At 39.3% G+C, this 27,966-nt stretch overlaps 1 protein-coding gene across 1 annotated transcript; it reads right to left on the minus strand.

The window, feature by feature from the left end:
• Positions 1 to 629: 629 nt before the first annotated feature.
• Positions 630 to 26,142, minus strand: gnas (GNAS complex locus). The gene is made up of 12 exons (XM_053317479.1): positions 25,077 to 26,142; positions 20,205 to 20,277; positions 14,438 to 14,492; positions 14,155 to 14,274; positions 9,315 to 9,412; positions 4,159 to 4,213; positions 3,868 to 3,941; positions 3,634 to 3,692; positions 3,403 to 3,523; positions 2,831 to 2,961; positions 2,289 to 2,356; positions 630 to 2,154 (listed from the first exon to the last, which is right to left on the minus strand). The coding sequence occupies exons 1-12, from the start codon at positions 25,213 to 25,215 to the stop codon at positions 2,008 to 2,010; spliced, it is 1,140 nt and encodes a 379-aa protein (XP_053173454.1). The 5' UTR covers positions 25,216 to 26,142; the 3' UTR covers positions 630 to 2,007.
• Positions 26,143 to 27,966: the final 1,824 nt, after the last annotated feature.

Below are 27,966 nucleotides of genomic sequence, written 5' to 3' on the forward strand. Positions count from 1 at the left end.
TTTTTTTTTTAAAACCCATATACATTTCATATATTTATCTTTTTGGGGTATATGGATCCAAAAATAGACATTTAAATCATAAAGAGAGAATGGGAGGATAGGAGAGGAGAGAGAAATAAAACTACAAGAGCTACGAATGGTTGTCCTCCAGCCTAGAGAGAGAGAGAGAGAGAAAGATGACAGAGGAGAGAGAGCAAGAGATGGGGGGGGGGGGCGGGGGTAAAGAGAGAAAAGGAAGTGGCAAGGGAGGCAGAGAGTTAGGAGGGGATTGGCCAAGCTATACAGCGCAGTATGACACCCACTTTAGCTCATTACACACGTACAGTCGTGATCAAGGCACAGGGATCTTCTAAAAGTTATTTTTTTCAATAAAGTTGTACAAAATAATACATTTTACAGTCTGTACAAGAATAATAGTTCAGCAGTAAAGTAAAATAAAGACAGACATACAGAGGAGCAAGAGGTTGGGGAGGAGGGAGGAGAGAAGAGGAAAGATGGAGGGAGGTGTTAGCAGGTTGTTTGACCACGAGTGAAAAAAAAAGAAAAAGCGTCCTGTTTGTTGCTGTCATCTTCTTCCTTTTTTCTATTTAAAGTCCAGGATTATTATATTTTCTTTTCTTTAAAAAAAAAAAAAAAACAACAACAAAAAAAGAGCACTGCCTGTAAAGTAAAAGTGCAGATGGGGAGGTGGCGGAGGAGTGAAGGAGGAGAGAGAGAGGAAGAGAGGGAGAAGTGAGTAGAAACGGCAGAGGAGAAAGAACAGGGAGAGAATGACAAGAGACAGGAAGAGTAAAGATAAAGAAAGCGCACAGGGCACAATGGCACAAAAGTCCACACAGACAAAAACAGCTGTGAAGACAGTAAAACAGGGTCAATCATGACAAGATGAGAGTTCTCTTTAACTTATATGGTACTGTACTGTAGACGGATGCTTTTTTTGCCCTCCGTTTGTTAAGTTCCATAAAAGTTGGCATTATGTTTTTTGTTTCTTTTTTGTTTTAAACTCAATATATCCTCCTCACGTTTTGCTCCACTATCAACGAGGCAAAGTCAGGTGGCAAAACTGTTCTGTGGAGGAGTCGAGGGATCGTCGTCATCGTCGTCCCTCTCGAATGTGTCCGAAACTCCAGCAGAGAAATTCACATCGGAGTCAGCTCTGTCCTGTTTTTTTGTGAACCCGCCCCCCCCTGCAGCCTGGTCCGTTTTAGTCCGTCAATGTGGTAACACTGCTCCTTGGGGCTCAGCTGCGCAGTCGCTCAGTCTGTTTAATTTCAAAGCACTGTGATGGCAAAAAATACCAGCCGACAGCTCAGTGAGCAGGTCACTTGTCGGCTGCTGCTACAGTAGGCGGATCAGTATGTTTCTGGATCCGCCCCGGTTATGCAGTCCAGTAAAAAGCAGGTGTGATGCGTTTTTCTGTGTGCAAGCAGATCCCGTTGGTTGTATTTGTGGATGTATGTAAGTGATCGGAAGGATCAGTGTCGAGTCCTGAGCACAGTGCTTGTGTTTTCATTAGATACAGTGTTCAGTTGATCTGTTGTGACGCGTTTATTCTCTATTTGCAGTAATTCAACATTTATCTCTTTCCAAGTTGCACTTCCATCTCGACCGCAGCTCGAACCTTCCTCATTGCAGGAGATACAGTCCAGACTTTAGGGAAGGTGAAGGTTACGTGTGCGGGGACAATGCATGATGTTCGAGAGGCGAGGAGCTGGGAGTATGGCTGAAAGTGGTGTTGGAGATCAGAGTCCTAGAGTTCTTGTGTTACCCTTCATCCATCAAAAGATCTACTGCAGGTAGGGAGTTTGCATCAGGGGAAGTTCTGGCTTCAGAGTGTGTTTCATGTAAGTGTGTGTACGTGTGTGTATGTGTGTGTCTTTTGGCCTTCACAAGAGCTCGCACACCTCTTTGGAAGAGAGGGGAGTTCGGAGACTCAGGGTTCAGGGTGTTTCATTGTCCGATCTGTTTTTGCGTTTTTTTTTTTGGCCGAACACCTTTCTTCTCCCATCACAACAGCTCATACTGTCGCAGGTGCATCCTCTGGATGATGTCTCGACAGTCGTTGAAGACACGGCGGATGTTTTCCGTGTCAACAGCACAGGTGAAGTGGGGGTAACAGTAGTGCCTCCCGTCCCCGCTTGCTGTGCTGATCCTCTGTAGATGAAGAAAGAAAAAGTTTAATTGCTATTTCACATCAAACAATATATAGTAAACAGATATGCTCTTGGTCATGCCATATGTAGCTCATTATAAAAGAAATTCATACAGTATAAAACATACAAACTTACCAGGAATTCATCTCTTATGAAGTACTTTGCTCTTGTAACACGTGGATCCTCTCCAGGCTCTGGTGTCGCTGGAAGACGAGAGAGACTGATGAGACGTCTACATGACACATAACTATTCAAACACGCTACAGCAACAAGGTTGGTGTGCATTACCAGATTGATCTCCCAAGTGTATATCAAGGATGACCTCTTGTGGTCACTGACACTAAATGCACTGTCCCTCAGAGATCAAGTTTATTAGAGGGGTCACCAGTCAAGACTTTGTGCATGTTACCTGCACAGCCACAAAAAGAAATACATTAAGATAAAAGCTGAAATATTACTGGATGTTTTTGCATGATCAGGAATCAGATTTTTTTTTTAAACTGGGACATATTTGGCCCAGGTGGTGGAAAAACTGGGCCATCCTGGTATTTTACAGAGATCTGTTTCCAGCTAGAACTGAGAACAGTTTGGGATGTCTGGTCACCCTACTTTACAAACAATTATTACAAGAGGTCAAACTATCTGCGTGTGGATAAAGCTGCAGTATGACTGCTCACCATCGTCAGGTGTGGTGTAGCGAGCAAATTCAGGAAAGTATTCCTCAATTTTGGACTTCCCTGCTAACACCTTCTCCGCTAGCAGGTCCTGTTTATTTAGGAACAAGATGACAGAAATGGTCCGCAGCCACCTGAGGGAGAATAAAACAGTCTGAATTAAGATCACACACAAACTGAGCCATCAAAATGTGTCTGAGTGGTTCCTGCAGAACATCTTAACAGTTCAGATCATTTCCATGTCTGAAAACAGCAATATGAGGGAGTACATCAACAATTGTTTGCTTACACGCTTCTGGAACTTATTAATCAAGTATGTGATCTACTCCTGATTGGTGTTTGTTGCTAAAGACCTCCCGCACATGGTTACACAATCGATCAAGAAAAAAAACAGCTCATAAAAAGTTTCCCAGGCTTGACATCTGGGCTTGATCAATAAGTATCAATCTGTTATCTTTTCTCTCCTGGGAATCCATGCACAATAAACACCCTTTCTAAGGAAACCTTTCTCCATTGTGTTTGCTTGTAATACGTGACTGAAAACAACAGGCCAGCAGACATCTGCGTCACTTCACCTGTTGTTCCAGATGTTCTTGAAGAGGTTGAGGGCCTCCTGTAAACGGTTGGTCTGATTGTCCTCTCTGATCACCATGTTGTAACTGCTACTGGCCACCACAAAGATGATGGCCGTTACATCTGAGGGGGAGAGAGAGGAACAGTGAAAAAAAAAAAATCAAGACAAAGCAAGAGAAAAAGAGCCGAGTGAAGTGAGAGGAAAGCAGAAAGAGTGAGACTGCAGATGTTACCGTTAAAGCACTGAATCCATTTCCGGCGTTCGTCTCTTTGACCACCGACATCGAACATACTGTGTAAATCAGACGAGAGATTAGGGCTCACAGGTAAAATACTGCCATCATGTGGAAAAACTGAACATCTAAGCCTTCATAGTACATGTTTTAATAGTAGCATTGAGTCAGTTTTGTAAGAAATCTGCCCAGTTCCTGATTGGATGAGTTCTGTCTCTTTACATTTTTACTTACTGGAAATTAACTTTGTCCACTTGGAATCTTGTCTCGAAGATCCCTGAAGTCAGTACTCTGCACCGCAGCAAATCCTGAAATTGTAACAAAAATGTTGTGAAGATCATAAAGATACTTTTGAAGATTTGAAATACTTGCGCCGCAAAATCTAGATCAAGTGTTCAGTTTCCCAAACTTATTTTCTAGATCAGGTTGAAAAACTTTAAGGAACTGGGACATGGGATGTTTTTATTTTTGACCCACATCTTTGGGCTTCACAGGATAGATCGTGTAACATCATAATTCACCCACCTGATCTGTCGGAGTGTAGTCACTCTGCTTCACAATTTCAATCTTGTCTAGAAAGCTGAAGAGATAAAAGGTAAGAAGGGATAATATTAGTGATCGAGAACAATGATAGAAAACTAAAAGCAATATTTTAAACTCCAAAGATGACTCTTTCATTTCTCAACCTGTTCCAACATGTAAAAAAGCATCATGTGTGTTTGAGAAAAGGTTAAATGCCATACCGCATTTAGCAGGAATGAAAACTGAACGTTTTAATCATCATGACCAATAAAACACACAACATAGTGTGATTGAAACTCTCCATTGGACCAACATATATGACACTGCTCGGTGTTTGACCATCAAAGCATCAGTACATGAGCCATAGAGGAATAAACACACATAGAAGTGATCAGGACAACACAAAAAACAGCAGATATACAGCACCAAATGAATGGGAAATGTGTCTGAAATACCAAAATAGTTAAACTTAGTAGGGCTTATTTCAAGTTCTGTAAAGTACAAGAAAAAAAGAAGGGGATTAAAAAGCAAGAAAAGATGTGTGAGCCTGAAATGTTGACCAGAGAGAAAATGTGTACAGTGTACTGCTCTAGGCCTTCGAATCATGGACGTTGCCTGAGAATTTTAACTGTTATATACTTTTTTACATTTTATTATTAACATTAGTTCATCATTAGTTCTTCGGTTTTTAAATGGGAGGTGGGCCACTTGCAACATCCAAAACAAATTAAAAATCTCCTGACACAGGAAAATATGAAAACCTTCAACCTTCTTCTGAATTGCAGGTGATTGAGCAACATAACAAGATTGATTCACATTATTACATGAATTGACTGTAGTAGTATTAGTAGTAGTATTTCTTTTTTCTAAAGACCCCAGGAAGAGTAGCTGCTGTGCTGGTAACAGGGAACCCCAATAAATAAAACATTTCAGTGTTATTGTGTCAAAAATGGTGTTAGTCAAGAGTGGATTTGACTCTCATTAAATCATCATCCATAAAAAAACATTTAGCAATCCTTTGTTCAAACCGACTAACAAATAAAAAGTGTCTTTATGTCCATAGAAAGTTGGGACTCTCCAACATTCAACATTTTTACCTTTTAAAACGTCACAGACTGGTCAAAATAATCCTAATGTGTGCAGTCTGTTGCCATCTGATCATATGAATGTATGATTTAAAAAAATCTGAATTTTGAAGTTTGAACTGTTTCAAAAAGTTACAAGTTTCATCAATTTGGGGGCCAAAAACTTGCAGTGCTGGTTTGATGATTTAGTTTGATCATCACTAAACACACAAAATATTAGCTGTAAACTTCTTTTCCCTCAACAAAAAGTGGCTCTGATCTGTGTATTCAAATCACTGTGAATCAAACAGAAACAGATGGAAAGAGAAATGATAGAAAAGATAGATGGAGAGAGACTTCATGTGAAGGTGACATGCTGCATGTGCTTAAAAAGGTGAGAGAAAGTAAGAAACAGAAAGAGAGACAAAGAATGAAAGGTAGTGGCGTCTGTCTGACATTACAGAGCAGATTTCAAAAATAGCTCCCCAGCGCCCTGGCCTCCAGCATGGTTACCATGGAGACCCAACCACAGGCGCTATTAATAGTCTATCAGCTCCCAATCTAGTGCGGCTGGAGTAGCTCCAGAAAAAAAAGAGAGAGAGAGACAGACAGAGATGGAGAGAAGGAAGACAGAGGAGGAGGAAGAGGAGGAGGAGGAGGAGAAGAAGAGCAGGATGAGCTTGTGTTTTTGTTCTGGATGTGTGAGCAAGAAGAGGGAGGGAACAAAAGACGGGACTGTACCATCTCAAACACCTGAGGGAGAAACACGAGGGAGGCTTCCTCCTCATATAAACTTTTAAGAGGACCAAATCAACTTAAAAGTGTTCAATTAAACACACGTAATATTCACTGAGCCTGATGCACGAGTAAAAAAAGCAGCTCTTGCTTCAGGCTCGTAGTGCAGAGCCGAGCAGCTAAGGTATCCTCCACAAACACCACCCCTCCTCCTCCTTCAAACATCCTCTGGTCTGTAGATGACTCAGCCCCGGCCATGTTTGCTCCCAACACTGCAAACTGCTGCTGTTACATAAAAAAAATTTTAACTACAATTTTCTCTGTTCAGTCTTTATACCTGTTTTTGCTTTGAAAATGATAGATGGAATATTCTCTCAGGTGATTGAAAAAAAGAGTGACGAGGCCCTTATGGAAATATATATTTATAATTTTGAAATGACAATGAAAAAATGATGTTTGGAGGTGTAAAGTGTAAAAGGTGGTTTGGGAAAAGGAGGCACTGGACAAAAGTTTAAGAGACAGGTTGCAGTTCTGGTTGTATAGGGCAACAACGTACTGTGTTAGTAAATGTTTCTGACATAATTTGTTGAACATGACCATCAATAAAGAAACTGTTTAGTGGCTCATTGCACATAAAAGTCAGCTGGAATTTGCAAATGTTTAATATTAGTGCAAGCGATTCCTCCATGACTTTATAAACAGGGGGAGTCAGCAAGTGAGAGATTGCTTCATTCTCCTTCAGATTAAAATACTGATGCAAACACATATGTACGTCTTCTGATTTGGAGCTATTGATTGAACGAGCAAAGACAAAGCTACTGTCGGAGCTTTCTGAGCGTCTGTCAAGTTAAAACACAGAAGAAGGTGTGTAGTAAGTGTTATTACATCTCTGAAGTCAGTTACCTAATGGGCACAACGTCTGCAGCAGTATCCTGCAGCTGCCACTAGATGTTACTAAAGAGCAAAATCTTTATCATTGAACATGAACTGCAGACTATTATGAATCTATTTTGTTTGATACATGACACATTACAGTACAGCTGTCTAAAGGTCACATCTGGTATGTTCACAGTTTTCAACTCAAACAGTATAATCATCTAGTTACATTTTTTTAAGAGAGTAAATAAATAAGTAAATAAAAAATCCCCCCGCAGGGTGTAATCTCAATCACCTGCTAGAAAGAAAATATACATACATATATAAATGTTTAGCTTAGTCTGTGTATGTTTGTCAATGATGCAACCTTTCACCTGTATACCTTGGTCTTCAGCAGTGTCCATACTGTGTACAACTAACTGAGCAGGGGGAGCTGCACTTCCTGCTATGCAACTACTTTAAAAATCACTGAGCCACCATGATGCCCTAAACCCATGTGACGACGTTTGCTGCGGTTCACTTGTAATCTGGCAGTGTGAACCAAAACAAACCAAATAAAAAATGCAACAAAGTACATTTTGCCACTATGGTTTGGAGCAAGAAACACTAACTGCTGGTGTGACTGAATGTTAACTTACTGTTCTGTGAATATTCAACAATGATTACAGTAAGAAGAAGAAACTTCATTTATAAACAGCTCTCCATATTAAAATAAAAAAGCACCAATAGTCATCTCTTCAATACTGTTCCAATATCAATATTAAAGTATTTGGTCAAAATTATTGTGATATTTGATTTTGTTCACATTGACCAGCTGTGTGATAAATACATTTTAAACATTTAAATAATAATACATTTTTAAAAACAGTGTACAGCCATAAAAACCAAAACATTTTAGTTGCTGCTAACTAGTTTAATATTTCTGAACTTTTATAATGAAAAATACAAATAATTTGCATTAAATGACTAAGGCTGCGTGCAACACTGCAGGCAAATCTGATTCAAATCTGATTCCTTCTCAAATCTGATTTTTAGGCCTGACTGTCCACACTGTTTTTAGCAAATGTCGAAATCGGACTTGGCTCTGTTCAGACTGGGCCACATTAATGACCAATCTGACAGGTTGCCGTGGCAACGCTGTCAGAGCGGAGGCGTTATCTAGCGTGTATTGTGTGATGTCATATAATTGCGACAGCGACAGCAACAACAAACCCAGTTGAAAGGAGCCAGCCTCCAGTGATAGCAGCTAGCAACAACAACTGGAATAAGTGCGGGTCTGGTGTCGCATAGAGTGACGTAGAGAGACACAGTCAAATCCGATATGAGTGTTTGGAGCTGTTCAGACTCAGACACATCTGTCCAAATGCAATTTGAAACTACCTCCCAAAGGTGGTTTCAATCTGGTTTGCAAATTCAGATTTCATGTGATTAATGACTTTTCAGACTTCATAAGAGCCATCTAGTTCCAATCTATATTGGCTAAAAATCAGATTTTGGCTTGCAGTGTGAACGCAGCCTAATAGTCTCACGTGTAGCGCTGCAATGATTAGTTGATGAATACATAGTGGTTAACTATTAAATGAATCATCAACCTACTTTGAGATTCAATTAATTGTTTGGAGTCATTTTATAAAGGAAAAAAAGTCCAAATTATCTGATTACACTTGAAAATCTTGCAGATGCCACATTGGGGTTTGAGAAACAGTGATCAGCATTTTGTGACATTTTCGATAATGAAAATAATCAGTAGTTGCAACACTACTATGAATTGTATTTTCCATATTATAGAATGGGACTTACGCCTCCTACAATGGCTACAGACCTGAAAGATTTAACTCTTGGTACAAACACTGATTTGAGAGTTTTGGTGCCACATGGTTAAAAATCTGCACCAGGGAAAATACTGATAATACACTGAATCATCAGGTGTTTAATTATGATTATTTTAGTAGATGACATTGCTTTTAAAGTATATTTGGAGTTTTAAAGTGCAGAGAAACAGGAAACAGGAGTAGAAGGAGCAGTATGACATGCTGTTATGTTGATGTGTTGTGTCTTAAATAGTAGGCTACAGGCCAAGCAATGTTGATAGAAAAAAAAAATCAGTAGCTCTATCAGTGGATTAATTGTTCAAGTCATTGTTCAAGCAAAATAACCAGATAATATTCTCTTATTCCAGTTTCTCAGTTGTGAGGACTGTTGATTTTCTTTGTCTTATGTGAAGGTATATTTGGGATTGATTTACATTTATGATCCTTATTTTGACATTTAAATAGACAAAACTATTTATTTATTGGGAAAAGAATGAATTGACAGATTCATGAAAATGAAAATTAGAATGAGACGTAACTCTAAATCTATCATCACGCCACTACTACCAAAATCCTCAAAAATGACCAGAGTTTAATATTGTTGTATCATATTTAACAATCATCAATGTAAAGTCATTTCACCCTGAAGCTGGAATGGCAGATGGTTACTTACTATTGTGCACAGTCGATTAGCTGGTACTCGTTGGATCTCTCATAGCACGCTTTGACTCCCTCGTCCAGCCACAGTGTCTTTGCATGGTCGTAAAACTCCTGAGGAGGGACAGGGAAATATATGAAAAAAAAGAGAGACAGATCTGGATAGGGAAAAAAGATGGAGAGTCTGGCGAAATGTACATGTTTGTGTATGTTTACCAAGCTGAAACCTGTTTAAAATGGAATTACAAAACACACGCTCAGTTTGATCTAAAGGCCGTGGAAAAATGCAGTTACACATAGTATTTTTAATACGGTAATAATCAGCGACCTTTGCTTGATTAAATCGGGTCAACCAGCAGATCACCAGCTGAATCAAAGAAAGAAGATATTCCGTATTATTCACTGTGCATTATATTACACCTAATATGACAGCTGGGGCAGAAGAAAGAAACGAGGACAGGGTTGTCTGTCGTCCGTGGCGAGTGTGTGAGGGCACCGGGCGCTCACTGTTTCTGTTGACACCACATGCAGTGTACGTTGTGTCTGGGTGATGCCTGTGTACATGTCTGTAAAGGTAAATATGGGTGGAGGGAAAAAGAGGCTCCTCACTGTACACAGGCACCATAAAATGTGTGGTGACACAGTGTGGATTAACGTCTTCACTGACTGAACGACAGGTGTTCTCTGGAGATTTCATTTCAAAGAGGACAGAAAGTTGCTGAAGACACAGTGACAGGCAGTAGACCAGGAGTAACTTAGAAAACTTATCATAACGTCACCCTAGAATACATAATGGAAATAAAGGACTCAGTTTTAACTGCAAACTACTCTGTCTTTGTGTATAGTTTATATATAGTGCATGTTTTGGAAATGCATCTGCAGTCTACAGGTGTGAGGAGGATTACAGGGCAACACATGAACTGTGTATCATTTCACATTTTTTGATAGTGGTGCTAATATGATAGATGGGTTTCTGTGTTTCAATGTACAACCTTTTTTATTTTTTTTATTTTTAAGCAACATAAGCCAAACATCTGTGGATTACAGTTAGTCTTAACATGAGCAACAAGCTTGTCTTAACAAATAAATGGCAAAATAAGCAAAGATTTCTAGTTTAGATGAAGGGCTATCTGATTAAAGAATAAGTAAATTACTTTCCACTATTTGACAGTGGTACTTCATGTTAAAGGCACTTTTCCAATGGTACTGATGTTGATATCCAGCCAACAGTCCCCTTTGGCACCATATGTTTTGGGCATTTATAGAGGAACTAAAGGAGAATTCAATTTACCCTATAACTTAACAACTTCACAAATCCAAGTCAAAACACCCCCTTCATGGAAATGTGTCAACACGTACAAAATACTACATGAACTATGTGTAATTGGCATAAATCCTCGACGGTCCTTCAGGACAGAGGACATGTCAGTTCACTCAAAAACTGGATTATTTGTTTTGTGAGTATTACATCCACAAAAATGCACAACATGATTCCACACAGGCTTAAAAATATCACTGAATGATGTGTGTTACTTTAGTGGACCTCCTCTTTTCGATCCAAACTCTTTACAGACAGGCTTCAACTTGTGCTCAGGTGTTCAATGCTCCCCATTATCAGATCATCTGTACATTGCAGGTGTTTTCTCTTTCTCCACCCCCCTTTTATTTCAAAACAAAAACAGTTTCACGTTAAAAATAACCAGTTATCAAGGAAAAATGCAAACCATCCTCAAATATAAGGGTTTGCAGCTTATCTTTGTTTTTATGACTTTTATATCGACTGATGGGACAATAAAGCTCCTAACTAACTTCCTAACTCAAGAAAAAACATCAAACAAAACCATGAAGGCCTTCTCTAGAGCCAGTGTTTGGTTTGTCCATTCTGGGCTCCTGTAGAAACATGGTGGTGCAACATGTAACTGTGGAAGAGGACCTGTCTCTTATGTGGATATAAATGGCTCATTTTAAACACAATAGTTCTTATTTTCACACTACTTATAAACATACTATTATATTCAATTCCTGCCAAGTCCACTTTGCTACATGCTGCTAAATTCTACACACTGCACCTTTAACAGGAACTTCTTGGTTGCGATGTTAATGAATTACCTTAATTCAGGTCAAGCATAGGCTGCTTTCTTATTCAGAGCAGTAATACACAGACGCCTGTCTGTCTCACTCTTATAAAACACACATTCTTTCAATTATATGACTTTATAACAGAATGGATCAATTTTCTATGTGTAATCATATGTAGAAGTTTCGTAAAGCATAAAAACAACCACACACACACACACACACACACACACACACACACACACACACACACACACACACACACACACCTGGCATCACCCCTGTCCCTCTTTCTCAGGCCGATCCTGATGAAAGGGAAGATATACTTTCGCCATACTGTTTTATAACTTGGAAAGTATGCCGTGCTCTCCATAAACAAGTCAAGTCCAAACAAGAAAAGCCAAACAAACAAGCAAGCATAAACAAATAATTGCATCCCAACAGCTCAGCATGAGTGGAATTCCTGGGAAAGCCGGGTGATCTAGTGGTTAAAAAGAGCATCATTCCCTTACAGAAAGATGGCAGGTTTGATTCATGCAAGAGTCAATATGTCTCTATGAAGGGTCGCTGAGCAGTCGTTTGTCTGTTCACATGCTATAAATCACTCAGGATGAGAGCGTAAATAAACTAATTCATTAATTAATGTATCTGGAAAAGATGATCACTTGGCTCAAACACACACATGCTGCACTCGATCTTGAATTTGTCCTCACTTTGGGATCATTATTTTCCATAAGATTTTTTTCTCATCTCATCACTTACACTTCCTTACAAAAATTTCCAGTCATCTAAATCATTTCCTTGGAAGTGGGAATGAAAGTCACTCTACCCAGAATGTCAATTATAACTATTCATTGTAAAACTGTGTATTTGAGCAACTCAGTACATTTGGTGTGTCAAAGAGGAACCGAGTATGAAAGTAGCAAAAAAAAGATATGTTTACAAGGTCTGTGTAACGACTTGATTTGCTTTCAGAGTTGTTTCAAACTTTTTCTCATGCAGGTCTCTCCTGATATCTGATCTGATGCTGAGGTAGAAAAACTTTTATGTATGAAAAGTTATAACAATCTGTAATCTCTCTCCCCTTTTCCTCTTTTGCTAAGATGTTCTTGAGGCGTTACATTCTGACTAAAGATTCACTTTTAATTTCAGGAGGAACCCTCACATCCTTCAAATTGCCACTAAAGCTGGAAAATGTGTCTTTATTTGCAATATGGATGCCCTGTTAGCGAGAGAAATCCTGCCGTCTGTGTCGCCCCTTTCATCATGTAGCTCTCCATGACAGCAAACTCATCATGTGTTTACAAACAGAGCGCTCTTTTATAAATCAGTCATGTGCTTTAAGAAGAAGAGGAAAAAAAAAATCTCTTCCTTTCATGATGTAATACTTCCTCTATCCCCCTCTTCCCTCCACCTATTACAGCATCCCATTATAACGGTTAACCATCGAACTGGTCGATCCATAAAACAACCTGAATTCTAGCTCAACTTTCTGGAAGCTACACGTGTGTTTTCAGCTGAGAGGCAGAGACAAGGAGACATCAGTAGGGTGCTAGGATGTATGGGTGCTAGTTTGGTGCTGACAGGACAGCTGACCCTGTTTGCTGAAGGTCATCAGGGCTGTATGGAAAGAAACAAGAGGCTCTTCAGGTGCCTCATGTCCCTACATAATCACCATCATACATTAAAACACAAGATGTTACTAATTAGGTTGTTACATCAATTAATACATTCATTAGCAGGAAAGTCAAAAATACTCATCATCCTATAACACAGGGGCGCTATTAATATGAACTCTGTGCCTCAACGCATTAAGAGGACCATGCCAGTGTTTACGGTTTTATTTCTATTAAAATGATTCATATGAAAATCAATTGTATATCAATGTGAATGATTATATCCACATGTTGAAATCTAATCATTGAAATTTGATGAAAATAATTATATTTCAAGACTCTGAAGGTCGATTTTCATACTAAACTGAAATGAACTGAAATGAACATCTGAACATTAAAAGAAGGCAGGTTTTAGAAGATAGTCAGAAGAGTAATATGACGTATGATAACTGACTGGTACAGTATTGGTACATTTTTCCCTAATTAATGAAATCCAATGGGTATCTAATTATGTAAACTATAAGTTAGACGTGTGGTGTTACTATGAATATTTAGTGTTTTATCATTTAGTTAGACAGACGACGACATATTAAAAAGGTACCACAGCAGCAGGACTTTAAACACAATGAATTCCCATATACTAGAAAATTAACTACAGCTTCTATTCAAATGAGAGACTGAGTGAACTGGAAAGTGAATTAAGTCTGTGGCCCCACAGGTGGATAAACAGTGAGACTCTGAGGTTTGGTCTCTTGGCATGGACAATTAGTTAATGGGAATGTCCCACTGAGAATACTGAACCCAGCACAGATATTACCCATGAGGTCATTAGTAAAGCTCAGTGTCAAGAGATTAACACCTGGGATTTTGTAACTATTATCTACTCTCATCTACCGACAAACCTGCCTGCACCTGTTGCCACAGCTGTACACCGACAGTCAAACAGGACAAACAACATGAGGTGATCAGAGAGGTTACTAAATCAATCCTACATTTAATTTAACCACAGTTACACAAAAAGGGATGCACCTGAAATGTTTATGAAAGTTATTCAAAAAAAAAGAAAGGTTCTTTTAAAACTGGTGTGAAGACAATCTGTGTAATGGTCTGCGTGTGTGTGTGTGTGTGTGTGTGTGTGTGTGTGTGTTTGCTTTGCCTACTTACAGATGGAAACTCAAAGTCCTTCTGGCTGACGAGGTTGAGGACATATTCGAGGCGGTACTGGTTCTGTGGACACGCTAACTGCACCGGTGGTGTCAGGGTGCTCATAGCTGTAACTATGGTCTGTTTGTCACACACACACACACACACACACACACACACACACACACACACACACACACACACACACACACACAAAATACATTTCAGTATGGCTGACAGACACACAGATGACCTTTTTTCACAGTGCAATTAGTTGAAGTAACAGAATAATTTGGTCACTTACCTCAATAGCTTCTTTAATATTATTCTTGATGTCATTAATTTTCTGCTTCTTCTCTCTGAAACAGACACATAGGTTCAATGAAATCATCATCAATGTGCAGGACAGGACACTATAATCATCACACAAATAATAAAGTGAAATAAAACTGCATCCAGTCCAACAACAGTTATCGATAAGTTCACAGTTCATTAAGAGCCAAAATAGCAATTTAATTCAGTAGGTAATTAAAATATGTAATTGCATATATATTTACATCATCACTACACTGCTTTTCTTCTCTTAAACACGAGAGAAGACTACTGTTTAGTTTGCAAACATTGTTATTGTGAAGTCAAAAAGAAAAGAAAAAAAGGTAACGAGAATGAGTTCCATGTTACCATGACATGGTACACAACAGCGAGCTGCATTGAGTTTGTTTTTGATCTGGGAAGGGTAAACAGACCTTCATTGGCACGCGTGGTAGAGAAATTATGTCTGTGAAGGATAGCTGTTTGTACAAGACATTTGGACTGTGTGTGACAGAAATGTTTCTAATAAAAGGCAACCAGAGAGCCAGTTATCTGTCACCTTGAGCCTCCCAGGACCGCAACGCATTGTGTGTACAATAGTTCTATGTCAGTGACAAAGGGCGAGATGGGCCTCTTTGTCCTGTGCCAGGTTTTTACTTGTTCACAAGTGACACTGAAGCACTAGACGGCATGCAATGCAACGTTTCAATGTCTTTATGTCAGTACCATTTGCATTTTAAAGTTTGACTCATTGATCTGTTTACCAAAAAACAAAAACTGCACAATTCTTCTTGAAAACATCACATGACTGGTCAAATCTATGAGGAGTTTACTGCTTGAACAGTCCCGGTTACAGCTGCATGACGCATCAAAAAAGGTCAGATAGTAGTCTCTAACTTACTTACATTTAATAGGCTGCAGGGGGAGCTGTTTCAAAATGATCAGACTAGTTTTACACATGCTAACCATGATATGGACAGACTCGGTAATTAATCGCAGTAGCAGTTTACAATTGCAAATGCAGACGTGCCATTGTTAATATAAGTTAGATTGCAATAAGTTAGACTCTATCTCGATAGCTCAACCTTTACGCTACATTCATACGAACAAAAAGGAATGTCTAACTTGTTTGCTAAAGTCCTGATTGGCAAAGAGTGTGGAACATGAACAGATTAATACTAAGAACATATTCTCTCAAACACCATGTTCCAATTAAACAGAAAATACACTCGCACAAACTCAACAAAATACATATACACACATGCAGACAATTGTTAACACATGGCCAAGCTGCCATGTTGCTGCAATACTATTCATAAGTGTATTTTAGCTCATCATCAACATCCATTACACAATTTGCTCTGTTGTCCATGCAGCTAGGACTCGGAGAGCCATTGAAAAGTTACAGAAACTGATATTATGGCTCTGTAATCAACCTCATTTCAGTCATGTCGGTATGCTCAATAAATGAATTCTTTCGTTGGCTGGCACCTAGCAACAACAAAAAGTACACAACTAGTGAGTGTTTGCTCATACCATAAGTCGGTATTGTTCAATCAGGAAGTTTTAAGCTACGTGATTAACAATGCAGGTCAAACTCAGGTAGACGTGACGACTGTTGGAGGAAAGCAGCTGGAGGTGGCTGGAAATCATGTCCGTCATGTGGGCACAGTTTGTCTTTAGTAAACATGGTACAGCACAATACAAAGTTAAATGTGAAATGTACCAGAAAATAGTGGAGTAACAGTCTGTTTGGTGGCGTTCATGCTATGTGTGTGTGTGTGTGTGTGTGTGTGTGCGCTTATGACAGGCGGCTAGCTGGCTGATGGCACAGTCAGGTTGGCAGTAAGCAATGAATGCAACAGTTAAAGTCTTGTGTACCAGCAGCATAAAGTGATGTTAACACCCAAGTTAGCTACGCTGCTATGAAACAGTAAAGGTGTCTCCTGTGTGCAGATGCAGCAATCTGTTAAGACAAACCTTTGCTAGAATAATGTTTTAAAACTTCCAGCTGAAGGAACAGGATAACAGAGGCCATAAAAGTAATATTCAAATCTATATAGAATTTTAAGCTATTTACTTTGATAGCTTCTTGATAGTTGAAATAGAGCTTCTATCTCTTAGCAAGTACCTAAAAATGTCCTAAATGACTGAATATGTTAAATAATTATTCTGTTTCTTGGTGAGTGAAAAATGTAATAAGAAGGTCCACTGTGAGGATGGAAAATCTTGTGTACAGGCGTATCTAATAAAGTATCATTTCAGTAATCGTTGCCAAAGTAAATGTGACAATTTAATCTTGGTATTGATTTCAGGTGATATCGTCCAGCCCTGGTTGATGCATCAATCACATGAACTTCAAAACAGAGCCTGAAAAATACACACACACACACACACACACACACACACACACACATACACACACACACACACACACACACACTTGAAACCATTCGTGTAATACTCTTTGGCAAATGGTAACAGAACCCGAGAAGCCTGTGAGGTCACTGTGCTCTGAGAAACACGAGAGAAAAAGAGAGAGAGAGAGAGAGAGAGAGTAGGAGAGAGAGAAAAGGGGGGTTAAGACTGAGTTTATTGGGTTAGGAGGGAGATTGAGAAGGCCTTTTTACATTTTCAACCTGATAGTCATTAAAAATCACATGGCCGTGTGTCTGCACTCTCCAGTCTTAAGAGAGCGACTGCATGCCTGTGTGTGGTTAGCAAGAGAGGGGGAGAAAGAAAAAAAAAAAAAAAAAGAAGACATGACACACCATACTTGTTACAGTGATGATGTTTAGTAACACGTTAAAGTGAATGTATGCAGGGAAAATGTAAAGCAGATGACAGGAAGAAATCTATATCACCACCGTGACACTTTTGTCAGAAATTCTAAATCTTAAATGAGTTATTAAATGTATGTTCATTATATGCAGAATAAGCTGCTCAAAAAAACACACGCAGCTACAATTTATTCCAAGCTATGCACAATTAATGGCACATTACTGCTTAACTCTTGATTGAGGACTAGCCGATCACCTACGAGTATTTTTCAACTAACTCATTAACAATAGAATTACATTTCCAACCGAACTGTCGACAGCTGAGGTGCATTGTGGGTGATGTCGGGGCCATATTTTTACAGGGAAAAAGAATGCATGGGATAAAAAAAATTTAAAAGGCGACGAATACTTTTCTTTTTTTTTTGTCTGGAAAATGTATAAAAGCAAAATGAAAAATGGCCAATACAAGATCCAGAACCTTTAAACTGGGTTGACAAGGCTGCCTTCAAATGACTTGTGTCAATATAAAACTGTGAACATTAAAATAAAAACATACATACATAAAGTGTATATCAATCCATATTTTACATTAATAATGGATCATATGATTACTTTTATGTAAACTTAGTCATTCAACTGTATTGAGCATTTTAGCATCTTTTGGCTCATTGTTTCGTCTTGCAGCCTGCATCAACTTTACGGTTTTGCTTCAGAGTCACTGCTCTCATTAGTGCCGAGAGCTTTTGGATCAGAGGTTTTGGGTAGGGCAGCTCAGTCATAGTTTTTGAAAGAATAGAGAGCGCTGAGTCAGTCATTCATCCCTTTTCTCCAAATCAGGCCAGCAAATGGAACAGTCTTCCGGTCACAAGCGAATTACTCTGACCTTTAGGTTACCACAACACTCAATCCATTCACCCAAATCTTTTATCACAGGCGTTACTGAACCCTTTCAGTCCCAAATCAGTAAATTTATGTCCTGCCTCAGGATCCAAGCTCATTAAAACATATTACTATGCTTGTCATGTGGAGACCCACAAGCAACTGGCCTGTAAGTTCTGCTTTGAACAGATCTTCAAAAAACAAAGGTGATTCATTGTTACAGACTTAAAAGATGACATTGGACCTCACATTAACAGTCAAACGCATATGGAGCCACATATATGGGAGTACTCCTGTTCACTACACGCAAGGAAACAAAGGAGACATACATAGCTCGGTAAACAAAAACAAAAAAACAACCCAGATAATTCAAACAATGTCACAGATCTGACTGAAAGTGGTGATGCTGTATGTGTTTGTGTGTCTCTTGTTGACACCAACCCACCCAAACATACAGTATATCCACACACACACACACACACACACACACACACACACACACACACACACACACAGAGCTCAGTGTTGTGGAGTCACGCGCTGGGTCATACGCTCTTGTCTGCCTTAGGTGCTGATTTTCTAGTCTAACCTTGCAAAGATGCCTCCATCCTCATTACAACCACCAGACCAAAGCATGCCGAGTCACTGACACACAGATGAAACTTTACTCAATGAAACAAGCACAAGTCAAGGATGTGATCCACTGATGAAAAGGCAAAATAAATAAAGAGCAGGAGAATTGGAATCTTCCATAAAAAACACTTGAGAGCTTTGTCTCCAGAGACTAAATTGAAGAATCCTTAAATTAGGAATGCTAAAACACAGATAAATCAATTTAATTTACATCGACAGAAGCAGAGGAATGTCAGCTTCTGATAATATGAGGCAAAGGCTGGGGTCCTGCTAATGACAGGGGAAAAAAGTATCTGGAAATAAATCCTGATGGTTGTTTCACTGTGTTTGGGTCACCAGACTGGTGATCTCTCTGAAATGCACAGACACGATAGTCTGTCCTACTCTAGGCTTAATGAGCATCTATTCCTAAATGTGCTAATAATACTCACTAATATATTCAACAACTATAGTTCCCAAAAGGGAACTGCATGCCCACAGTGAATGTTGACGGTGAAGATGTCATGGAGCCAAGCTAAGTCATACTACTTCATTTAGCATTCAAAATGATCAAGCGCTAAGTTGGCAAACTCATATTTCCATTCACTTCACATGGACAGCTAGCCAACTAACAGGAGAAGGATTACCTCATTAAACAGTCACTTTCAGCCAAAACAATCAAATGTCCATCAACTCTTCCTGCCACTCTGTTAAATAGATAACTTCAATAGTCCAGGCTTGACTTTGTTTCTTTTGCAGAGGGTCAAACATAACCTATAAAGTCCACATTTCACAAACATTATTATGGGTAGACTCAACAGGGCAGTCTAACTTTAAATGCTCCTCCAAAAGCGGCCTGCTTTTGCTGAAAGACACAACTGGACCATCCTTTGTGGCCATCAGTATACTTGCATACTGGTCAATTGTTTAATACGGCATATAGCCAGTCCATGTCAACTCATAAGGTTGGGGAAAATCACATGACCACAACCTGTTAACCAGGTATTTGTGTTCAGGTGGTCATGAGTCACTGGTGAATACACATCTCAAACACTACATCAGGGTAACAGGTTGTGTAATGGGAGCCAGACATAATTCTCACTGTTCATTCTTGTTAGCAGCTTGAATATGTGGTTAAACACAAATGTCTTACAGCTAAAAAGAGGGTTATAGTGATGCACATTAAACTACACTATTTTTAAGGTGTCTTTATCAAATGATAAAATGAAATGTCACAGCTCTTACTGTGATCTCAGGTATGATTGAACGCTTACTGTTTACCACTTGTATCAAACATCTGTCAAACTTTTGGGGGTAGAACTTTGTCAAGAATCTGAGAAGACGTAAAGATTCAACTTTTTCCATGGACACATCATCAGGCCTCGTTCTGGAGCCTCAGAAATGGGACACAGCTACCCGAGCATATACTACCTAAACCTACTTTGGACATATGCTCATGTTCAGTTACTTTACTCTTATCATACTTACTCTGCATTGAAGCCGTTGACATGTAGGATCCTCATCTGTTTCACTATGGTGCTCTTTCCTGACTCACCAGCTCCTGAGAGAGAGAGACAGAGAGAGACAGAGAGAGAGACAGAGAGAGAGAGAGAGAGAGAGAGAGAATATTAGGGATCTGTTTACATGTGAAACAAGATCACACACACAGTTTCGGGATAGAGACCATACACATTTGTCTGAAATGCCACCGTGTAGTGTCCCTTATTTGAATTGCACTGAAAAGGTTTTCAATTTGTATATTCATAAGCTGTTTTGGCTGTGACTTTCTATCTTCTATACAAAACTTTCAATGAACAAACAGCAAATTTTCATAAGTGACTGACTTTTTTTTATTTGGGAAAAACTAGGGAGTGGAGGCAAGGACACTGCTGCATGGTCATGGCTGAAATAATAAACTGGATTATTCCACTAGATACTGTGATCACAATCGCAGGAGATTACAGTTGGAGCTGTGATGATGACTGTGTTTAGACTTCAAACTTTTCTGTAACATATGGCTTTAACATTTCCCTTCAAAGAGCAGAAACTATATATTATGTGTTCAATAGAAAAACATTTGGCAGGTAGTATCCTTAACACAAAGTTTGAATGTGCTATCTAGGACAAGTCAGAGGAAGACATGTTGGATTCACCAGCAAGGAGCCTCATATGTGGTTTTGATTGTTACAGCAGGTCATTTAAACTTGTAAAAAATGTTTCCAGTCTCAATAACCTCCACTAATGTACAGCTGCCTGAAACAGACCACCAATGTGATTGATTATGAAATGAGGATTTTTTTGGTTTACTGTTGTGAGCTTAAAATCTTGTACATAAATACCTTCATATAGCAACATGAAACAAACAACTCTTAACATGAACTGGTGTGTTTTTACAGGTGTCAGCTGGATTTGACAGCAACTTAATTTTTAATATTTTTCACTGCCAGTTGTCCATTTTTTGGGGATTTGTCTTTTAACCTCCAATTTTACCAAGTGCCCCCTTCAATCCACTGTCACATTTCTTCTAGTTCAGAAGCTCATCATATGTCATGTGGAGCAAATGTGATCATCTCCATAACAATAATAATAATAATAATAATAATAATATCATCATCTATTGCCATAACTGTTAAAGTGATACCGCTAAAAGGAATTGATAGAAACTGGTAGCATACAGTACTGCTAGCCAGCCAGCTGTATGCTGCAGGTCTTTAGCTAGCCTCAGTGCAATGTAAGAACGAAACTTACAGCCGTTTCTCTGTAATGTCAAATCTGTAGTACAACTGGCTCTGAGAGATCATCTTAAAAAGATGCAGCTCTTTTGCACTCTGATGTACTTCCTGTCTAAGGCCCTTTAACACTTTTTGAATTAGTGGTATATTTATCTTGATTTTATCTTTACAACAGAAAGAAGGATCAAGAATTAAACAATGACCTTTATTCCTTGAGCAAAAGATCAAAACATTGTATTTATTTTGAGGTTATGGAACACCTGTCTGAATTATTATACTTTAAGTCTTAACAGTATAAGTCTAAGAAAACACATCATTTGGCATTTTAAGCCTCAATGAGTGACTAAAGACATGTTTGGATGTATTGCTATCAGATGAACTGGACTGTAACTTAACATGAATTAATAAAGAAGGCGCGCGCACACACACACACACACACACACACACACACACACACACACACACACACACACTTATCAAATATCAGACTATGAAGACATGGGCATGACATGGCATCTCAGAAAGGAGACTTTACTCTCAGCCATGTTGGATCTCTCCAATGGAGGAAAAAGGATAACTGTCACTATCTGTCCGGTGTCCTCAAACTATAAGTCCTATATTAAGCCCAATAGTAAGTGATGGGACATTTGTGGTAGCCAATCACACTATCAGACAAGCCAGACAGTAGTCTGAGTTGGGCATTTTGGTGGCTCAGCAACCAACAGTGCATACCATGAACTCATAACTCATCATGCTCTCAATCTGACTGATGACCTCATGGCACAATGTCCGCTCTCCTGTTTCACTCACATCTTCCTGTCTTCTCACACACCCTGCACCACCTCACAATGCAGAAATGCCAAAAACATCTTGCAAAGTGCAAATGCATTTAATTGGATTTAGCAAAGTACAGAGGTGCATTGGTAAATTTGGGGCCATTTCAGTTGAAAGCAGACACACTCATTGAGGTTGGGTATTGAACCTGAATCTCCTCTGAACTGTGTCCATAATACAAAGCATTCAAAATATGAAAATGTGCACTTCCAGACTTGGTCACTGTTAGTCTTGTTTAGTGTCTTGTCTTTTAATTTCTAAATCAATGTCATACATTTTTACTTTTAAACACTATTTTATTTTCGTGCAGCTTGTATTTAATTGGAATATTGTTGTTTCTACCTCAAAGGAAGATGTGTTAGTGTGTTGGCAGCTTGCATGGCTGCTGGTAGATCTGGTGAGCTCTGAACAATCAATAACCTTAATGACTAAATTCCTGGCAACACCAGTGGTTAATGTTTCTAATCAGAAGCCAAGACATGCAAATACATGGAGAAATGTTTCACTGTAATGCAGACACAGATGTAAAGTGTGCAGAAAGTCACTGAACAGTCAGAGAAAAGTGATGAACTCTGCTCAGTCAAAATGTGAGAGATCTCTGGGGAAGGATACAAACCTGTTAATCAATGTAACATTTACTGCAGTTAAATAAGAGATAACTGTGGTAGTGTATTACCATAACAAACATCTGCAGTGCTCTGTGCACACAAGATCATCACTTTCATTTGCAAAGATTGAGAAATAAAATTGCAGGGTTGACTCAAACACTTGCCATGATTTTAACCGACAAGTTCACTTCAATTATGGACTGTCAGACAACTTTGTAGTTAATAAAAAGTTGAAATGAATCATGGGTATGATTATGTAGAAGGTATAAAGATAAATAAAACTTAATTATGTGCTTAATGTTTTCTTGTCCGACATAAAAAAGACTAAAATGTGAATACATCACAAGAAATATGTTACGTTCCTCAGATTATTATCCTGATGTTTTTTTCCAAGGTCTGAAAATGTATCGAGGACTTATTAAAATATATCATTTTAGGAAACAATATGAATTAAATTAAAAAGTACTTGACTGGATAAATGTTTGTGGGAAGTCTGAGGAGCTTATGGCATCTAAAACTAGTCCTCATTCATGTAACATTGTCCATACATTTTAGGTAGTTTATTTGTTTTAGTTCATTTTTAAACCATCACAATTATAAATGTAGATGATTGATATATCAACTGTGGTTCCCTGAAGGTCATTATATCGGAAGGAAAGAGGCTCAAGTCTGAAAAAGTGTTATTTTGTTAGCTGAACTGTGAAACATACCCTAGCTAACATAAGACACACATCCATTGACACTTTAATTAAGGTGATTGTGTTAATCCAATGACCAGAGTAGTTTTAGTTGCAAATTACAATTATACTGAGCAACATAATCCACTGATCAACATCTACAGCCAGGTGGGCAGACACTAAACATTTTGTTCTACAAACAGATGGCCAACGTTTGTGTGTTAGCTGCACCCAACACAAAGACTGACACCACGAATGCTGCACTTTGATTTCTGGTTGGCACAAAACACTACATTCTTTATAGTACTAATATGATTAGAAAACCTCTCATAGTATCTTTCCCTAAAAACAATATAAACATAGTGCAGGGCCTAGATTACATTGTGCAGCTGCATCAGGCTTGAATTGAGGTCCAACTGTATTAAGATACCCCCAAAATGTGCAGCATCACAAATACCAGCCTGCAGGTCCACAGGTCTGCCATACAGGCAAACTAGTAGATTATATAATGGAAAGTCAGCTAACTTTACAGCAGACATCTTTGTTTTGTTTTTCATGTGGGTCCTGTCCTTCTGCTTTCCTAAAGTCACCACAACTTCCTCCCCAACACAAATACCGGCTTGTCGTACACTACGCACCCTCGTTGGCATTTCTGTAATCAAATATTATGATTTCTACCGAGCACACCGCGACTTCTTAGAAGTGATAAGCCTGCAAGTGGACATTCAAGGAGTGTACAAGAGAGCACGGTGGGGGAAAGTTAGACACTCTTATTTGTCTCTTATGTAATGTGGAGACCCAGCCCACCTCCAGTTCACTGTCTGACACACATACACACACACACACACACACATGTTGAGGCTGACACATGTTCATTTCTTCATTAAGTAGATTTCAGTGAGTGTTTTTCCTCATAGTCACATTATTTTAAGACACTGTTTGGGCTACACACCCACAAACTGGCATGTCATGTAAAACTAGTGTTAGTTTAGCTGACTTTTCAAGCCCACATGCATGATTAGGATTAAAATGAACAATGTACACCATGCTATTCAGTCCCAAACTGATACAGCTTAAGATGGACATGTTCTGTAAAGAAAAACATGTATAGATTGACTATAAATAACAATAAAACCTGTTTTTCTTGATGTCCGTGTTTGTTTATCCTACAATGAGCACTGACAGTAGTTTACTCACCTTATATGTTCACCTCTGCATCACTGTATACTCTCAAATCAACCTATGGACTCTGCTACAGCATGTTTTGAGGTTGGCAGTGGTAGACAGCCAATTTGACAGCAACATGCTGAAAACCCAGCACAGTGTTGCATTTTTAGCCTTATGCAATGGCAAAGTCACACTGTTGACAATGTTTCCCAAAACAACATCCCAGAAGGTTATGCAGGGAGGAAGCAGAGCCTCAACTGTGCAGACTGAGGCCTTGCCTGTAAAGCAGCTAGCAGAGAAAACAAAAAATTAAAAAAAAAAAAAAAAAAAAATCAAACTCACCTAAAAGTAGTAGCCTGTGTGTTGCTCTGTATATTTGTTTGTCTTTTTGGAGCTGCTTCTCTATCTTTTTGTTTGCTTCTCTTTGTGCCTTCTCCTCATTTCTCTGGTCTTCGGTCTTACTGTTGCCCAAACAACCCATCTTCCCGCAAGAAAAAAGAAAAAAGGGGGTCCAGGGGAGGAGGAGGAAGAAGAAGAAGAAGTGGAGGTGGAGGGGGGGATATGTAGAAAGAAAAATAAATAAACTAGTCTAGATCCCTCGTTTGACCCACGAAATTTGGTAGCAGTGTCACCCACATTTACACCGTTTCACGTCCCTGGTCTGCTCCAAAACTGTCCGTGGTGCAGCACGGTAGAAATTATGTGTCCATAACGCGTATTTTGCTGTCAGAGAAAGGGCAGGATACTGTTGCTGACGACACCGAGGCCGCCTTCTCAGTTTGCTGAATCCTGCTTTGGGCTTTTTTTTTTTCCTCCTTCACATGCAGTGTAGTTTTACTGTTTTGTTTTCCCACTCTGTGTCCCCCCGAGTCAGCTGTGTAAAAATTTGTAATCCACAATGTGTGTTAAGATACCAAAAAGCGGGGTTTCACCTCAAACGGAGGCAGAACACACAGCCTAATTTGCATCTCCAAAAGCCCGGGTCTTGCGTCTCACTGCTGCCCGTGACAAGGAGCCCAACTCGGCGTGTCCGAAAGGCTCGCCCGTACTATGGCGCGGCTCGTTTCCACGTCTCCTCTCATCATAAACATTTCCATAGGTGCACACTTTGACTCTCTATCTATTTCTCTGTCTCCCCAAAGGCTGTCTTCGTCGGGGGGCGGGGGGGCCAGCAGGACAGGAGGAAGGAGAATAATATTTACACCCAAACGAGCTACATGTGTGATATTTTCATTGCTTCCGTCGTCATCCGGCTCCTTTTCATTCTCCGCATCGAATCAGCTCAAAACGGCTCCAAACTCACTGCGGCTGTCTTCTCGGCTGGATCCCCCACCACCTCCAACTCCGAAACGATCCACTATCCCCCCGATTTGTCCTCCTTATTTGTGATGGCTGTTCCTCGCTGTGTTTTCTCCTCCAAAGGGCCTTCTCTCTCTCCCTCTCGCTCGCTCACTCGCTCGCTCTCACTCTCTCCTCTCTCTCTCTCTCTCTCTGCCCCTCGCTTTTGTTGCTGAAATGTGTTATCAGCCCCTCACATCACTACTGAGCCTCCAAAACTGCGCACCGATACACTTTTTTTTTTAATTCCCAGGCTCAGTTCCGATGAATCTCTTCAAGAAAATCATACAAAAACTGAAAAAGAAAAGGAAAAGAAAACGTGACCAAGATGTGAAAAATCCCTCGAAATGTATCCACGTTTCTTGCAGGTGAAAAAGCAGAAGAAGAAAAAAAGAAAACCCCGCTGTCAGGCTCAGTTTGTACTGCCTACATAAGGCCTATATATGTATGTACATTTATATATGTATATATATTCCTTTTGAGTCCGAGGTGGGTAAATAGACTACAGGCTTCACACTACATGTGCATTTACATTCACAAAAAATAGGACACGGGGTTGTTGTAGCAGCACATTCCCACCACGAAGGCCGCTCCCCTCCTGGCCGCTGGTCTTGGAAGGTGAAAGACAGGAATAACCAATTCTTGGAGGTTATTATTTTCTCTCTCTCTCTCTCTCTCTCGCTCTCTCTCTCTCCGAGAATAGTAGCCTACATTGAGGAGGTAGACAGCGCTGAAGAGAGACGGGGTGGGGCCACACAGCGCTCATTGAACCCTGGGAAGGAAGGACCGAGAGAGGAGGAGAGGAGAGGCCGCTTCGCCTCGTCACATGGCCCGGGCGGTTCTGCGGAGAAAACGGCGCCCTCTTCAAAGAAAACGACCGCACACGGTTTAGAGAGGGCCAGACCAGGGGCTCCCAGAGACAGGGTCGAACTTAAACCATTAGGCAACGGAAGCAACTTCCTGGGGCCCACGACTGAAATGGCCCCAAACAGCTATAGATGTATTATGATGTTTAGAAAAAATGAATTATCTTACTATTTTAACTCATTCTACCCTGAAATAACTTTAAAAAAGCCCCCAAAATATGCAACGGTATACTTCTACTTCAGAGGAAAAACCGGAAAAACATTGTATGACTATAGGCTACATTTACATGGCAGGAAAACATTACTGATTACACTACAGATTCAGACTTTACTCACAAAATGTAGCAATTAATATATGATACATTATTATTAATTAAACCATCCAGCATTATATAACAGTTAGAACTAAAGCTCCACCTCCAACAGAAGTTAAGAAAATTTAGATTCACTCTTCTTATACAGGCATATATATATATATGTATTTATATATATATATATATATATATATATATATATATATATATATATATATATATATATATACACACATATATAATCTATAATCCTTTTCCTATTGATAGTTAATAGTGAAGGGCCCGGCTGCTGATCTAACGTGAATGACTTCAGAGGAGAATGGGATGAAACAGTAGCACCTGGAGAAAACACATAGACACAGTGAGGACATGAAAACACCAGGCAGTAAGACAATGAAGACAGGAGCTTCATACTGTGAGACAACACAGAGCCACAGCACCTCGTCCATTTCAGTGTCTAATATTTTTTTTATTTTATTTATTAATTTATAAAGGGACCATGTACAATATTGAACATAAATGTTGCCATTTGTTGTAGTGTACCAGAGTTAGCTTAAAGCTAATTTACATCTGCTATCCCAGGTCACAAGTGAAACAACTTAATTACACAGAGCAGTACATTACACACTAAATCAATACAACAGTTCTGCAACAAATCCTATGAGTGAGGCTCACAATATTCACTTTTTATTGACAACTGTAAAGATCAAACAT

This window comes from Scomber japonicus, chromosome 4 (genome assembly GCF_027409825.1).
Source record: "Scomber japonicus isolate fScoJap1 chromosome 4, fScoJap1.pri, whole genome shotgun sequence".
NCBI lineage: Eukaryota > Metazoa > Chordata > Actinopteri > Scombriformes > Scombridae > Scomber > Scomber japonicus.

Excerpts from the sequence above, each read along its gene's own strand:
- gnas (XM_053317479.1), bottom strand. The coding sequence starts at position 25,215 with ATGGGTTGTTTGGGCAACAGTAAGACCGAAGACCAGAGAAATGAGGAG. Across the intron at positions 3,693-3,867 it reads GTGGACAAAGTTAATTTCCA|TATGTTCGATGTCGGTGGTC; the intron begins GTAAGTAAAAAT and ends TGATTTACACAG. Across the intron at positions 2,357-2,830 it reads CTACACCACACCTGACGATG|CGACACCAGAGCCTGGAGAG; the intron begins GTGAGCAGTCAT and ends CTCGTCTTCCAG.